The sequence below is a fragment of the Stigmatopora argus genome, chromosome 4, assembly GCF_051989625.1.
Source record: "Stigmatopora argus isolate UIUO_Sarg chromosome 4, RoL_Sarg_1.0, whole genome shotgun sequence".
NCBI classification, from domain to species: domain Eukaryota; kingdom Metazoa; phylum Chordata; class Actinopteri; order Syngnathiformes; family Syngnathidae; genus Stigmatopora; species Stigmatopora argus.
The window spans coordinates 5,570,072-5,586,800 of NC_135390.1; the positions used below are offsets into that span (position 1 = coordinate 5,570,072).

General features: G+C 37.3%; 1 protein-coding gene across 2 annotated transcripts in view; it reads right to left on the minus strand.

The window, feature by feature from the left end:
- zfpm2a (zinc finger protein, FOG family member 2a) overlaps positions 1-16,729 on the minus strand; it is a 123,821-nt gene that overhangs the window by 84,603 nt on the left and 22,489 nt on the right. For both annotated transcript variants that reach the window (XM_077598561.1, XM_077598560.1), the window contains exon 2: positions 2,390-2,548. In XM_077598561.1, the coding sequence (XP_077454687.1) occupies positions 2,390-2,548 (159 nt within the window). The remainder of the gene's footprint in view (positions 1-2,389; positions 2,549-16,729) is intronic.

Sequence of the window (16,729 nt, forward strand, 5' to 3'; positions counted from 1 at the left end):
TTCCAAAATCCGTTAGGAAAATTGTTTCACACACAATATAGTATCCTTTCAATTATAAATGATATGGTACATTTTATCTGCTAATAGAGTAAAAGATGGAAGGTATGGACAATTTATTGGCATTTATGCAGTTTTCTGCCATTCATAAATCTCTGTCAGATTGTAATAATCTGAAAAATGAGTTGTAATTTCTAATTTTAGGATGTGTATATGAGATACCCAAACACGTCAGGGCACGTTGCCATTTGTATAACACGGTCAAACATTGCTCCATGTAAAGGTCCAGGAGCAAGTCACATACCAACCAAGATGGAACATGGTGTGCTCTCTCCAGTTATCTGAGGAGTCTCTTTTCTGCAAGGCTAAGGCAAATGGCTAAGGCGTTGGTGGCATTCAACTTTCTGACCTTTGCGCCTTTAAGCAGCTTTACTACTTCACCGCACTCTGATCAAAGTTAATAAGTGCTTCATATGTTAATGAAAATTGGTACTCTTCATTGTGTTCCAACAGCTTTTTAATACCTATTATAGACTGAAACTTTTAATGGAGGTTTTAGGTCCCCCTGACAAGCCCATTTCATAGAGTGACTACATAGATACAAGGCTAAGCTAAAACCAGAGAGCCGCTGCTCAGTGGAGGAACCTTACACGGGAGACCTTATTCTCCAGAAAGCAGCACAAGATAAAGGCCACGGGATGAGCGGCTGCTTTAAAACCTACGTTCAAGTCCGCACAGGGCTAATTACCGCACGCCATCACATTTGAGAGGGTTTAGTTAATCAAGGGCTCCCTATTCCTCCTATAGTCGAGTAATAACACACTTAAACCATTTAATGCTGCCTGAAATGCGTCTTTCTTAACGCAAGGCAGTTCCACACAAGTGGGGTAAATTTAAGCCCCACTGACATTAGTTTTAAATAGATCTAATTGAGAAAGGGATCATAGAGGCTACACCTGATGATGGCATTTAACGTGCCATGATGAAAAAATAATTTTGGATAAAGCATCACTAGGGTCTTAGAAGGCAAAGGAGACTTAGCCACTGCAAAGTGCAGTTAAAGAAGTAATACAAAAATCTGGCTTGAGGTCTGTGCATGACGAGAAAAAGATTAATAGTTGCCAACATGAAAACCAGCGTGTTGCACTTTACTTTTCACTGTTAACTTTGCTCACAAGCATAAGAAATGAAAATGAGATTAAAGGCCATGTGTGTCCCGTGGTTTTACACTAAACAATGCAAAAATCAGTGGCTTTGACAAAGTACTTTGAACATATTCGGAATTAGAATTTGTATTTTTTCTTGCAATGGCAGCAGCAGCATCCAAAGTGTTCAGCGCCATCTATTATCATAGCTACCGGGCAATTACAAACTCGTGTACACACCACTTTGAAGTTTAAGGACACATCGTGTCAGAGACAAAGGCTAAAAGCAGAAGCAGTGTTGCCGGTAATTGCAATTTCTAAACAAATGTGCTGTTCAACTTTTCCAAGAGAACAAAAGGAAAACATTGATACAATTACTGGAGCATAGCCTACCTGAAACATGAAAGTTTAATTTTCCTTCTGTAATATAATCCCACTAGGCACATCAGTTTAGAAGTGTGACAAAAAGAATTCTAAACAATTTTCGTTTGAAAGGAGAAAAAAAGGCCATTGATTCAAAGCACCGGCGCTTGATTAAAAAGTCAAATATATGGCATCCGTAAGGGTAGAAAGACATGAGGCCTGGAGGTAAGAATAGGTTTGAGGGGGTGCGGGGTGAGAGGGGGGTTGGGGGAGGGTGGGGTTTATGAGGTTGGGCTACTCTTGTCATCTTCTCACTGTAACCTGGAGAAGACCACAAATTAGTTCATGTGATGGCACAGTGCGACCAAAAAGAAACAAACACACAAAGACGAAATCTAATTGAATTTGAGTTAAAAGAAGACTTTGGAGGGCCTGGCAAAGCCTCCCTCTTTCTAGTGCTGGACCTCCAAGCAATAGCAGGTGCTGCTTAGTGTAGTCACAAGGCTTTAGCGCAACCTAAAAAGGCATCACCACACTCTCCTGTGTATTGGTGCACTGAAACACACTTTCACAGCACTATTAGTCTGCCAATCTCTCAGATCAAACCACTACGCTCAGGTGGATTGTGGGAATAAAATATCAAAATGGATAGCTTCCACTGTAGCTAATGATGCTGGAAAAGTAAAAGAAAACAATGTCCATGCCAGGCTTGATTTGAACAGGACTTTTATTAAAAGGCTTTGGCATGAGTTTCTCTCAATTTTGATGTCTTGGCATCAGGATTCCCTAACATATTGTCACGCGTCAGGCATCAAAAAACAGCACCGCACACGCTTTGTGGAGAAACATGGGGGTTTGGTTTCAAATAAGTAAAGGATCCTAACCTTTGTTGCAGAAGTACTCCATGTCTCCACAGCTCATGTTCTCAGTATCAAACTCGGTGGGGAAGTTTTCTTCCACCGAGAACTCTTCTTTGGCCAGGAGCTCGTTCTCCTCCGAGACACACTCCTCATCTTCTTCCTCGAGGCCATCCTCAAGAGGACCTGAGGGAACACACGTGCACATGTACACACGTACACATGGCGATGTTAAGCAGTTGCATCAGATCCTTCAGGGTTTCAAGAATTAAATAAAAAATAAAAGTCTGTCAACTTGTTCCATTTTACTAGTTAATACAAATTCAGATTTTCCTCTGCATGAACTGTCAAAAGAACATTTTATTCACTTATTAATTCCATAAGAAAGCTGAAATGCAGCCAAGGTCAGTGATGATGTTAATTACAGCCCTTGAAAAACAAAACATCGCATAAAAACGAAAATTACAAAAAGTTCCTTTTCAGAGTTTTTTTACAGGCAACAGCATGGGAGCAGGAATAAAAAATACTTTTATTAATTTGTTAGCCTTATCACAGGGTACAATGTAGGTTTTCCATTTACATTCCATGCCTCCAGGTAATACACCAGTGCAATCTTAAAGCAGACACTTTTCACTGTGATTAATAACCGCCCCACACCACCTCCCCCTACGCAGTATTATTTCTTTAAATCTAAATGATTTCTGAGTTTTGCTTGTAGCTGTACATCTATTTTGGAATTTGCATATTACCATTTTTGCTTCAATCAAGGTTGTTGATGGAATTACTCCTTTGCAACCTGAATTGTATTAGCTGGGAAAAACATCTCACCCAGCCTTTGAATGTCATTAAGATAATCTTACGCACTTTTACTTTACACGACAACACATCTCCACAATTTGTGCACCAAGTAGACAGTGACTGAGAAGTTTAAAAGAATACAGTTCAAGCAAGAAAGGGTTTGTTTTTTTAAAAGTTATTTTTACTTTTATTTTTTTGCTCAGAAAAATCCCTCTTGAGCTTAGGGTAATCATCATTTCAAGTGTTGTCATTGCTCAATGCCTGCAACATTTGTGTACTGTATCAGTTTCTCCTTGTCACACAAGTTGAGTTGCCGCCTCTTGTGCATCATTTTCAAGCTCAAACACTGAGCACTGATATCCTCTCAACACCTTCAATACATTTCTTCTATTGTGGTGGGAGTGAATCCCTTGGCTGGATAAAGTGGTGTTTTCAGTTGGCACTTGTGAGCCTCTCATATTTTCCTCAACCGGAGCCACAGAAGAGAACCCCCTGATGTCCATAAAATGATTGCTTCTTTCATTAGTCCTATAAATGACTCCTTTGTAGAGGTCTACATTGGCAGCCCTGGACACGAAAATAATTAGCACACACATCTAACAGACACTGCAAAAAGAGGCGTACCACGGATGCAGCTTTATGATCTTACCCGTGGATTCACTGGGACGTAAAGTCAAGCGTGATGTGACTGTGGTATCGCTTAAGATGATACAGAACGATAAACGAGGCAATATCAGACGGAGATTGTATGACCGGCTCAGTCAAAGCATTTAGTGAGAGGTGTAAGAAAGCAGAAAAATATATTTCGATAAACACTCTTCACATTTTATTACACAGCTCTATAAGAGCTGTATGTATCTACAGCAAAACTATTCTTCACTGGCTGTGGACAAAAAATAGCAGAAAAAGGACCCGCACAGTTGTGCGATAATAAGGACAAAAAGAGATTAAAGATAAACTTCATGGTCTATAAGACACAAAGATTAGGGAGATAAGATGAGATAGAATTGCAGTTTAATAGACTCTGAATAGGGGCATCTCACTTCTCCTCTCGAAAAGATAAAAACTAAATGGAGCATTTTCTAACTGATAGCGATAGTAGCGACATCGAGTATCTGAATATGAAAAAAAAAATTCTCCACACATTCCGAGCCATTACAGGGGCCAGATGGCAACTTTTTACAGACTACGTAGATTAGTTAAATTTGTTCGTATTCTGAATGTTTAGTTTATTATACAGTATTCATTGCATGGAGTGACCTGAAATTATTTCAGAGACAGCAATGATAAAAATAATGACTTTCTAAGCGACCAACACCACACTCCTAACTCATTTTCTGATAGTGGTGTCCCTGCTATATTTAGTTGTGTACTGTTTAAAATCCTGTCACATTCAGTGTGTGATCCATGCTGGTTTCCTGCATCTAAAGACTTTGCAGGCCAGAGCAAAGTCTTTTACCTATCATGTCTCCTCTGGAGATGAGGCAACGCCTTTTACCTATCATGTCTCCTCTGGAGTTCAGATGGCCAGAGACACCAAAGAGTGATCATTTGCTTTTTTTCATTTTACATTATAAGCCACACAATCAGTTTGCATATATTTTAATAAATCAAGAAAATTAAAAGAAAAAAAAAGGTTGAATCGAAGCAGTTTATTTTATTAGTGATATTTGCATCATATTGCTTTAGTTTAGCCAAAAATCCCACCAGTAGCAGGATATATGATTAAAAGAAAATTGGTGCCTACTGTGATTATTCTCCTTTTTTTAAAGGTAACTGTTCTAATCAGATTTTCTCTTTAGCATACTCTCAGATCTGAATTATCCGGATTTATTCAAGTCTTCCTCTACCGCTGACTTGAAAGACGTAGCATTTTTTCCTGTTCTAACAATCATGCAGTGGAAGCAGCGGGCAGGAGCAGCCAATGTTAATAGAGACATTGGTCGCTGAATGCAGGCTTCATCACAGCAGCTCTTTTGTCCGTGGCATGGCCTCTGTGTGATACAGATCGCACATGCAGAGCAGCGCTCCAGCATGAGCTATGCTAATGTCTCCACGGAGTTTATAAAATGGGGTGATGCTCACAGAGTCGCAAAGGAAGGGGACAGTAGAGAAGGGGCCTGCAAGGAGGTTGCGGAATGAGCATATTTTGGAGGACTGTTTAAACTGAGAAATAGTGGAAAGTTGGGAAGTCACACATACTATATATCACACCTATACAGGCGATGCATACACTTGGAAAGTGAATGACATGAATGCCTGCTATTTTCATGGCATACTTCTCCACCCTCCTGCAATGTGAGCAGCTTTTGGCCTAGCTGTGATAGCCATACCTCACATTATCAGCAAGCTTCACAGTGTGATGTGTGTTCCAGCCCCTTTTATAGCTCCCCAATTAGAGGTGAGGTAATTGAATCGGTCAGAACAAAGCAATCAATCTCTGTAAGCCTGGAAATTATTTGTGTGGCCATCTATACCAATTTACACCCAAAAGGTTCATTGAAATGGAAAAATAATAAATAAACAGACAAACAAAAATTGCTGAGAATAAACATTAATGCATAAAGCAGCCCAAAAATTTGACCCTTGCCAGCTGTGTCCCATGTGAAGGGATCTTTGTGCCAGCCTCCCCCTCTATAAGAATTTCTGCTGTATTCTCCAGAGTCGACAGTCTTTTTAAAGGCAATATATAAATTGAGTATGTGCTCTGCGAGCTAGGTCATCTTAAAAAGTGTATGCATGCTAAAATGTCAAAACAATATGCATGCTTGTGAAATATAATGATAATATCAAGTGGGAGAGCTCTGTAAAATATTCTGCCTTTTCCAGATAATAGCATTCAGTTATAATTGAAAGTATTGAGGTATTGATTTTCACAATATGCACATTGAAATGCAAATAACTGTCTTTCAATGGTCAATAACTGTACTTATATAATAATCGGACATAGGCTTTGTCATCATCATTGACTCGACAAAAGCCTAATTGTCATCATACTCAGCTGCGTATGACGAAATTGGTAAGGTTGGTAATATGTAATGTAATTTAGTGAAAATAAACAATAATTAAAGATCAGTTGAAAGAATTCCTCTCTGACTGTCAAAACAGAATAGCATCGTCATAAGAGCAGAATATATGAAATGCAAAAATGTGGCAAGTCGAAGTATATTTGTAATTGCATGCACAGGAAGGATGGGGGAACATTAAACGGTAAAAATAAAATTAAAATAGTCATACCTCTACTTGCGAATGCCTCTAGGTACGAAATTTTCAGGGTACAAAAGCTTTTTATATGCAAATGAGCGCCTCAAGATACGAAAAAGATCCAAGTTACAAAATCCCTCAAAAAGTAAATGCATCTAGGCTCTCATTGGCTGTCTCACAACAACCACTATCCATGTTTCAAGATTCTCTCTTTCATACCTGTCAACCTCGGCTAAATGTTCCCCTTGTTAATGATTGCAATTCCCCTTATTAAGTGAGAAAAATAACACACAATGGAACGCGGAACATATTTACAAATACACACACAGGGAAGATAGTGCAAACGTTCATTCATTCATTCATTTATTTTCTAAACCGCTTTATCCTCACTATAAAAGTCTAAAATGTACTACAAAGTGGACAGCTTTCTGACGCGGACAGGCCAAAGTAGAATGCGGGTGCGCATATCATGTCCTGTCCACCTTGGCTAAATCCTCCCCTTATTAATGATTGCTGTTCCCCTTATTAAGCGATCAAAAAAATGTAAAAATGCAACGCAGCACATATTTACACACATAGGGCACATATTTACTCATCACATATGGCACATGTAAAAGTCTAAAATTTGCTACAAAGTGGACGGCTTTCTGACACGACCAGGTCAAAGGTCGTGCGCATTTCATGCTTCAACATGGATAGATTTTGTTTACTTGTTATTCATTTTAAGACATTAATAAATCATTTTCTTATAATTTTCTCTCATTTTGTGTGTTTGTCACATCTGTCATACAAAATTGGGAACAATTTTAAAGGGTTTAGTTGGTAGTTGTGTGAGGACTGTGGAACGAATGAGAGAATTTACATATAAAGTACTGCTCTACTTGTGAAATTTTCAAGTTACAAAAAAAGTTCTGGAACTAATTAATTTCGTAAGTAGAGGTACGACTGTGCATTGTGCTATATGTCGGGATGCTTTGAGATTTGTGAGCAGGAGGGAAAGTGAAAGAAGAGAAAGAGAAGAAGAGACTTGGGGCCATATTCTCTGCTCAGCTCTAATGACCTTTGGGAAGCAGAGGGCTCCTTCAGCCTTGGAGGAGACTGAATGTATATGTTACAGGGCTCAGGCCTCTAATTTAATCCTTGATCACTGTAATGGAATAGATATCATTTATGCTACTCTTAATAGCTTAATATGTTACAGGAACCCCCTAAGGGAATTGAACCAGTCTTATATCTCGCAAAAAAAGAAACCATTTTCTCAAAATGCTTCCAAGACACTTGTACACTAGTATAAAAATACATGTGATGCCAATGTTAAATAAATTGGCACAAGAACGTAATTATTTAAATATAAATGTGCGCGCTGGGATTCTTTTTTTCTCAAAGCTGCAGTATGTGACAGTGAAGAAGCAATGACGCTGTTTATCTTAATTTTCCAGTTGCTAAGCAATCTAATTCCCATGATTAGAAATTACTTCCTTCCTAAATTTGGACACTTTCAATCAACAGTATACAAATTGTTTGGAATTTCAGCATTGGAGATTGTTGCCTGGAAATGATTCATATACTGTTCAGTCAAGAATGACTGAAAGATGAGATAAAAGAAAAAAACACACAATAGTCCTTGAAAACTGTTGAAACTTCCAAAAGTAAAAGTACAATTATTTATAAAAAAATATTTTAATGAAACGGTCAAAACAACTTTAAAGTTTTGGTTCAACAGAATTATTATTATTAAAAAAATAAAAAAGCAAACTAATATATCAGACCAAGAAAATATAATGGTACCCATAACTTAATCTTTTTAAATTACAACCTTTCAAGTCCATCGCTGCACTCAAACAATTTCTGAGACCGCCAAGATTCGCATCCTCATCAACAAACAACTCTAACTGCCTCAGATTTGAAAGGTTTCTTCCCCTAAGGGCACGTTTCAGCTCCTTCCCCGCATGTTCAATGGGATTTAGATCTTGGCTCATCCAAAGCCACTTCAGAATAGTCTAGTTTTATGCTTTTCACTTAGCTATTTTTAGTTGATTTTTGGTGTATTTTGAGTCATTATCCTGTTGGAAGACCCATTACCTGCGACTGAGACCAATCTTTCTGACGCTAGGCAGCACATTTTTCAGCAGAATGCCTTGATAGTCTTCAGATTTAATTGTGCCTTTCACAGATTCATGAAACCCTGTGTGAGATGTAGCAAAGCAGCCTCAAAACATAATCAAGCCTCTTCCATGTTTTACAAAAGGGAAAGTGTTGTTTTGCTTGGTATTCTTCATTTCGTCCATTAAGAGTTCATAAAAATCATAATAAAGCGAGACTGGAATTTGTAAAAATGCATATTCACAGACCATATAGCTTCTGGGAGAATGTTCTCAGGACTGATAAGATGAAATTGAGCTTTTTAGTGAGGCACATCAACTGTATGTCCAAAGAAAGAAAAAAAGTAAGCATACTTAGACTTCTAAAATTTCTTTGCTATCCCTGACACATGATTTCTGGAACATGTGAAAGGTGTGAAAGAATTTTTCTGATTGCACTAATTGCCTCAAGACAATTTTCAATACTAAATAATTGCTACTATCATTTTATTCCAGGCCTGTTGCATTAGTTGTACTTATTTTTTAATATTTTTGTTAAACAAAACCTCAAATATAATGTGATATCAATTGAAAATATTTGTCAGTGTTACTTTTGTAAGTTTCAAGTTGCTTCACTGACAATGGTAGGTTTTTCTTTCATTAACAGTGGGGTACCAACAATTTAACCCAGGCGCCTATCTGCGCTAGGATTATTTATATCTCTCCATCATAAGAGTAAAACACGTTCAATATGATAGCGAGACCTCTGTTAAATGTGAAGGTGTTACCCAGATGTATTACGGATACTATTTCAAAGAAATGGATGATCTGTCTCAAATACTCTCTAAAAAAATCTTTTTAGTATCAGACCCAACGTTGGATCCTGTCGTGTTTTCAGAGTTCCCGGGTTGACTGTTGTTGCGCCCAGTATGGGTTATTGAAAGAAGAAAAACACGAGCTTGCTTCTTTATCCAGTGAATTGGAATTGGACTGGCTTGAAAACATTCTGGCATTTGACTATGCCATTAAAATGCTGGAGGCACCTCTGAGCATGCCCGAAGGCTTTAGCAGATGCCAGGCAGAGTCTCTGCGGAGTTAGCTGGGTCCTGCTTTTCTCTCCCGCCTCTACTTGTCTTTCTGCAATTTACACACACTACAAGCTTAAGCCGTCTTGGTACGTCACAGAGATTGTAAGCCAATAACATGGACTTTGGTAACTCAACTTAATTTCCATTTGAAGAGGACATATTAAAACTGTGCATTTAATGTTCTTCCAGGTGCCATAGCACTGGCTGGATGATTTATTGCTGTCATTCGGCTTTTTGTAAGGAAATAAAAGTTACCCGTGTGCCATACACCTTACATGACAGCTGAAACAAAGCAGGGAAAATATATTTGGCTTTAATTACGGCTTTTTAAGCAAGCTTTTCACACAAAAGTTGACTTTTAATGAAGCCATTGAGTACAACTCCTCTGGGGAGCTATTATGGTTAAGTGGGGGTATCCATCTTCAGCCATCAGTTCATCTACAGACGAGTGTAGGCACTGTTGAAAGCGTGGTCACCTCATACTGGCTCACTCTATCTCCACTAAGTGTAGTCACTTTGTTAAAAAAATATATTTGGTCACCAGCAATTGCAATTTGGGGAATTTTTATTTTGATGACGGCTGCAGGAAAATATACTGATTTGTTGTTTTATTACTTTTGAAAAGAAAGAAAAATATCAGGGTTAAATAATCTAATAGTAAAATTTCTGGAACCTTCTTTAGTAAAAGTAGACAAAATCTCATAATTTATAGATAAAACAATGTTGTCCATCAAGGAGTTGCAAAGAAATTAATAATTTGGAGTTCCCAATTTAATTCCATTATGACAGATGGGGGTTCACTTTGACAATAAATTCTTCATTAATTTAATTCTAATCTGCCTCTGGTTCCAATTTCTACTATTGATAGTTCTACTTCTTAATACCTCGGATAAGGAGGAGAAAATCATTGCAATAACTCAGTGGAGACTGTGAGCTGCAGATACAATCTAAATATTACCAATGCCAAAAGAAGTGTGAAGTCTGATGAACATTTCAAAAGAATAATTCTATATGGATCAAGGAAATCTTTCCCACTTTTTAATTAAAAGTAAAGAAAATAGAAGTTAATTATCCTGTTAAGATTAGCTGCTGGGCATCTTCCTGTAAATTAGCTCTAATTAAAAGGAAATTGTCAAATGACATTCAAAGCAAGCACTGTCCTTTAAAACAGAGAGCGAGATGGGCTTTTCGCTTTCCACCCCCTCTCTTTCCCACCCGCAGCCTCTCCTAATTCTTGATCTGGCCTTGGGAAACTTCTAGCTGGAAGATTACGACTGCACCAGTGCTTTAGTTAGGCATGCGCTCACGCACACACGCAGCCCAACATACTAGCATACACACTAGTGATCGACCGCTAATGGGCCTGGCCGATATTTGGAAATTTGACATATACATCGATATCATCCCTTTTTTTAACCTGACTGGCCGAAACATAGAAATCAATTTAAAACTGGGTTGTTTTGGCTCAGATGCAGCCGCGCTTCCCCCCTCTCTCTTTCTCTCGCCTACCGTCTCTCTCCGGCTCTAATGTAAACAAACCAGCTGCTTGTTAAGTCAATGCTTGTTGTTGTGACTGCTATGCTTCAATTTGGGGCACCCTTTATTGGTAATACACAGAGACACACCAGCCCCAACGCACGTTTAACTCCTTAATCTTCTGTTGCCTTAACGCTATACAAATAATGTTGAATTTTATATTCAATAACATATCAACATAAGTTGTAAGAATCCTCAGTACATTTGTGTGTGTGTGTATATATATATATACACATATGCATATATATATGCATATATATATATATATATATATATATATATATATATATATATATATATACACACACACACAAATGTACTGAGGATTCTTACAACTTATGTTGATATATGTTATTGAATATAAAATTCAACATTATTTGTATAGCATTAAGGCATATATATACAAATATATACATATATACATATTTGTGTGATTTAATAAAGTTCTATGAAGTTCATGTGATGCATTATCAAAATGTTTTACACCATTTTTTACACTTTTACTGCAATTGAAAATCGGCTCCAAATACCAGGTATCAGGCTCCGTTAACCACTTATAATCTGCATTGGTCCTGAAAACCCATAGTATAGTTGATTACTAATACTACACACTGACTGAATAGCAAGCTTCCCTCAATGCATTCATTAAATATCATTGTTAAATTAAGTTGTTATTGGAGACAAGGACATGGATATGTATACCTTTATACAAGATGCATATACATAAAAAAATTACAAAATGGGTTAAAATCTTTTAAAGTGATAAAAAGCAATGTGTTGATTTGTTGCATATTGAGATACATTAAAATGATAATTCATGAACATAAAACATTATATAGTAATTAATTTTATGCTGATAGGAATGAAAAATTGATTGTTTTGAATGGAAACTAAATATTTATAGCATGAATTTTGACAAATAAGGGGTTGTTTCTTACTTCCATTCAAGTAAAATTAGACTGTAATACTGAAATGTACTGTCACTATCATCTCAATAAGAGGTGATTTTGGATGTTGATATTGGTAACCTAAATATTCTTGCATTACATGCACATCATTAGAAAATGTAACATTAAATCTTTTACCAGTTCAAGACAGTATAGAAGCCCTTAGTTAAATATTGTTCTACCTTTTATCTGATTTCAAATGGTTTTCGTCATTCTTGCTTCAATTCTACTGTATTTTATCATACAACATTCCAGCAACAGCCTATCGCGAGAGATAACCCCCTTGGTGAAGGTCCTCCATCTGCCGTTGCTAATGATGGTACTCTTTGTGGCCTGAAGCAGAACTGGATGAGGGAGATTTACACCCACAGCCCCCTAGGGTCCTCGAGAATTCACCTCTTTCTAAAACAGCGTCACTCTATCACTTTCCATATGATCACTAGAACAGTTGGTAACAATGGGCTGGCAACAATGCCTTTTTGTGTAACTGACAGGTACCTTTTTTGGTTGACATACCCTGCTGCGGTGTCTGAGAAGTGTCATTAAGCCCATTGAGTTACACCATTGCGACGGCAACAATCATACCTACCTTTGCTTTAAATGATACTTTGTAATGAGTGTGACATGAAGCTAAGTGAGAGGGGTGCTTGTGTCTGTGATGCTTTAATTAGAGTAACGCAAGCAAGGAGAAATAAGCAATCAATACCGTTTTTTTCCTATTTAGTATTTTCACAAGGCTTATAGGTTCTAATTGCGCTTCAGTGTGGTGCAACAATATAAACATGTCGAATTCGCTGACTACTAACAATCCAGTATGTAAGCTGTTCCACCAAAAACATTTGCTCCTTGCAATGGACAAAATGTAATATGATACGCTATAGTATATATATATAATCAGAGATTTTAAAAAGAAAAAAATTAAGAAAAAGATCTTACCTGAGAAACATTCACACCAATGTTTGCGTCCTAAAACTGCATTTAAGCATGCTTTCGAGGCAGATTCACCATAAACATTAAGAAAACCTAAATTTAAAATTCAGTTCATTTATATAAAGCAAGCAGCTATGGAAAGGTAAGCATATCTCTTTGCTTCTGTGGCCATTTTTCTTAGATTTGATTAACTTGAACATCCTCAATGTAATCATTTTGCCAGTTGAATTAATATTAAACATATCTTTGTTTTTTGGAAAGCAAAATAAAGATGGGCCAAAAAAGACATTTTTAATTTTTTCGTGCCTGGTTTTGGTGGAATCTAAATATTATCTTGATATTTTAAATTTTTAAATATTGAAATCAATGAAATGTATTTAAATTTTGTTTTGGTTTGTTAAATTTGGGTTGTTTTAATTCTGGTATTTTTTTGCCATGGAAATGTTTTGGTACTAAATTTACTACTATATGTACTTGATGCACATAACAGAATGTTGATATCATGACAACACTGGTGTGTTTATATTTTTACCTCCCCAAAAATTGTAGTTAAAAAAAATGGTGAGTTGCAATACACATTTTTATCATTCCTGTCAAAAGACGTGAAAAATAGTACGTTCTATTCTAGTCTTCGATTTGAGTCCATTCAAATTATTATTATTACTTTAAAATGTACATAAGACAAACATGGATGTTCACATTTAAAATAAAATATGCTTTTTCCTTTTTTTAAACCTTAGTCAAAAATGTATTTCTAGGTAAGCTGTTACATCTCTCTAAATACGCTACATAGTTTGTAACAAATATAGTGATGTGCAGGAACAAACTGCGCAGCATGCCTTAGAGATTGAATGCTCTTAGTAAATGGAAGTAACACGAGGTTGACCTTTAAACTGCAGCATATGAGTAAAGTGAAAGAACTGTCAAAATATTGCTTGAGAAATGACAATCCACTACGTATGTCCCTAGTCTTGACATGGCATGCAAGGGAAGAGCAGTAACCTGCTGATCTTACTATTATAAATGAGGGGATTATCATGACAACAAACTGCTGCTTGACATATTGCGGGCCTTAAAGACATTCTGTCTCCCCAGCGCCGTTGTGTCATGATTTTCAAAATATGGAAATTTAATGTGTTTTAGACTTGGTAAAACAACCTATACATTAAGTATCCTCTTTTTGTTGTTTCTAACATTAAAATTTACCAACAGAGCACCTGATTTGAATCTTCATTTACAGCTACTATGTAATTCTCAAATCCACAGAGCATAATGCAAAAAGAGCCAAAATATCACAAGAATATTACTACTGCTCATAGAAAAGAAAGTTTAGGAGGAACAAAGACAGGCAGTCATAATTATTTCTTGGCGAGGCTAGCATGTCAACGGGCCACTGTCTTCCTGTAAGCCAGTCCCCTGGGCCTCACAAGTGTTAAAATAATGTCCAAATTATTCAGTTTCATTGCAGTTTGGTGAAATTCTCATATTTACGGGTGGTTTATTATGACAACGCTGATGTTTAAACCTGTCTGCATGAGACGGCAAGATTTATAATTCTCGTTAATGTGACAAATGTACAGTATGCATATGAGGTAGTTGGCAGGGATTTAAATTAGGTCAGAAATGGAATACATCAATAGCAGCCCATATGTGCATCCTGTTTTTCTTTTTTCCCCGACCCCCCTTCCTCAGCCATCTTTGCTCGGAAGCTTGGCGATGAAGCAGCTTGAAGACTGCAGAAGTGTGATATGTGGAAATCACATTTGCAGATGAGCTTGAAACTCCCTTTTAATATTCAGATATCAGACATTCTGCACCGAGAAGCTCACTAAGACGATTCGGGGAAAAAGAAGCAAGATCTGCGTCATTAAGGGAATTGGAGGCTTGGTTTACATTTTACATATTTCATGAAAATGTACAACCAAGTAAAACATCACCAGTTATCAGCGATAACAATGCAAATTTTTGTCACACAGCGGAGGAAGATTCTGTCAAAATCCAAAGTCGCTCAGTCCTCCCAAGTGTGTGGTTTAACCCCCCTCAGCTTATTGGGGCTTTGATTTCTTTCATTTTTCACTGAGAAGTCACACAGACTGGTGGAGTCAAAGACGCTAAAAGGTATGTTTGCCATTATGCATTTAAATGCATGTCCTCATAGCTTGCAAAGAGCACATCAAAGCTCACAAGCGCATGGATAGCTTTAAGGATACCTCAACAGGAGGCCTTACCTGGCTTGCAACAAAATTATTGTTAATCACTGCTACTTTTTTCTCTCGCACTGAAACACACCAAGAACACAAAAACGCCACCAAAAGGTTGCTTTTCTCTCATACTTCCAACTCCGAGGGGCACAGTAGCACTTTAAAAATATACTTTTTTTAATGAATGACAGAATACAACCCCCTGGAATTCCCTTGACCGCCGTTATTTCACCACGTCTTAGCCATGTGCCAAATTTGTCTCCGTGCCATTTTAATTACAGTGAAGACAATCTTTATGATGGTGTTCAGTAAAAAGACCAATCTGCAAAAAAGGTGATAAGTAGACACAACATCCAGTTTGGTATCAGTAATAAACAGACACTTAATTGAATAATTTTACCTAAGAGGCTGATGTGGGGAAATTGCATGTTGATATTTGAAATTACAGTACTTGGAATACTGAATACAGTTCAGTATTTCATATGGCGCCCGCAAAACAGTGGTTTGGCAGGTTGCCCACCAACTCGCCAAGTGTGGCTATAGGGTTAGTTTTTGCAGTACTGATAAGCCTTTGGTAGCCCCCTAGCATTCAGATGCATGTTAATTTTTGCCAGATCAACGCTGTCTTAAATCTACGTGCGTGCCTGTTTGCATGTACGACATCATGCAGGAGCGGCAAGAGCGCCAAATGTACCATCATGAATGCGGATTTCATGCCGCAAACATTCACACACACACCTATTAGCACACATGCAAGATGTTTTTCCGTTGTCCCCAAGAGACAATGACACAAGACTTCTTTAGAGGTAGCTGCCAGATGACAATGTCTTAGATATAACATTATATATATATATATATATATATATATATATATATATATATATATATATATATATATATATATATATATATATAGAGAGAGAGAGAGAGAGAGAGAGAGAGAGAGAGAGAGAGAGAGAGAGAGAGAGAGAGAGAGAGAGAGAGAGAGAGAGCGAGAGAGAGAGAGGTGTGTATATTGTTGGTCTTCTTTTACCTTCTTACTCACTTTCCGTTTACTGTTTGACACTGACTTGACTAAAATTTAGCAAATTTGTAGATGCAGCAGTTATCAATCTGAACAGACACGGAATCCGGGTCCAATGTCACTACTCCTCATTATGTTAATGGTTAATACATGCAAATGAAAACATCCTAGCAATTTGATGTCTTTGAAGATAGTTTGGCATATTGTCCTAGCCATAATGATGGCACCCTCTTCTTCCTGGCTTTCATTTATGTGGGGCTAGATTGTTTATTTTTATCAGCTCTAAGTTTATTTCGAGGGCTAACCTTATATGTTTTTCACCTTCCCCTTACCATTTAACTAATTACGATTCAGGTACCATAAGCAGATTTTTCACGCTATTGGTGTTTTTCTTAATTAAGAAACAAATGAATTCTCCCCAGCAAAATAGATGGAACAACGGGATAGGGTGCCAGAGGCCAGATGCGGTGGTACTTAATTAGAAGTCACCCCATTGTCTGAGGTTTTTAATGAAGCTCCAATCTAAATGGTTATCAAAAAAAGCTTCTAGTGAAGAAG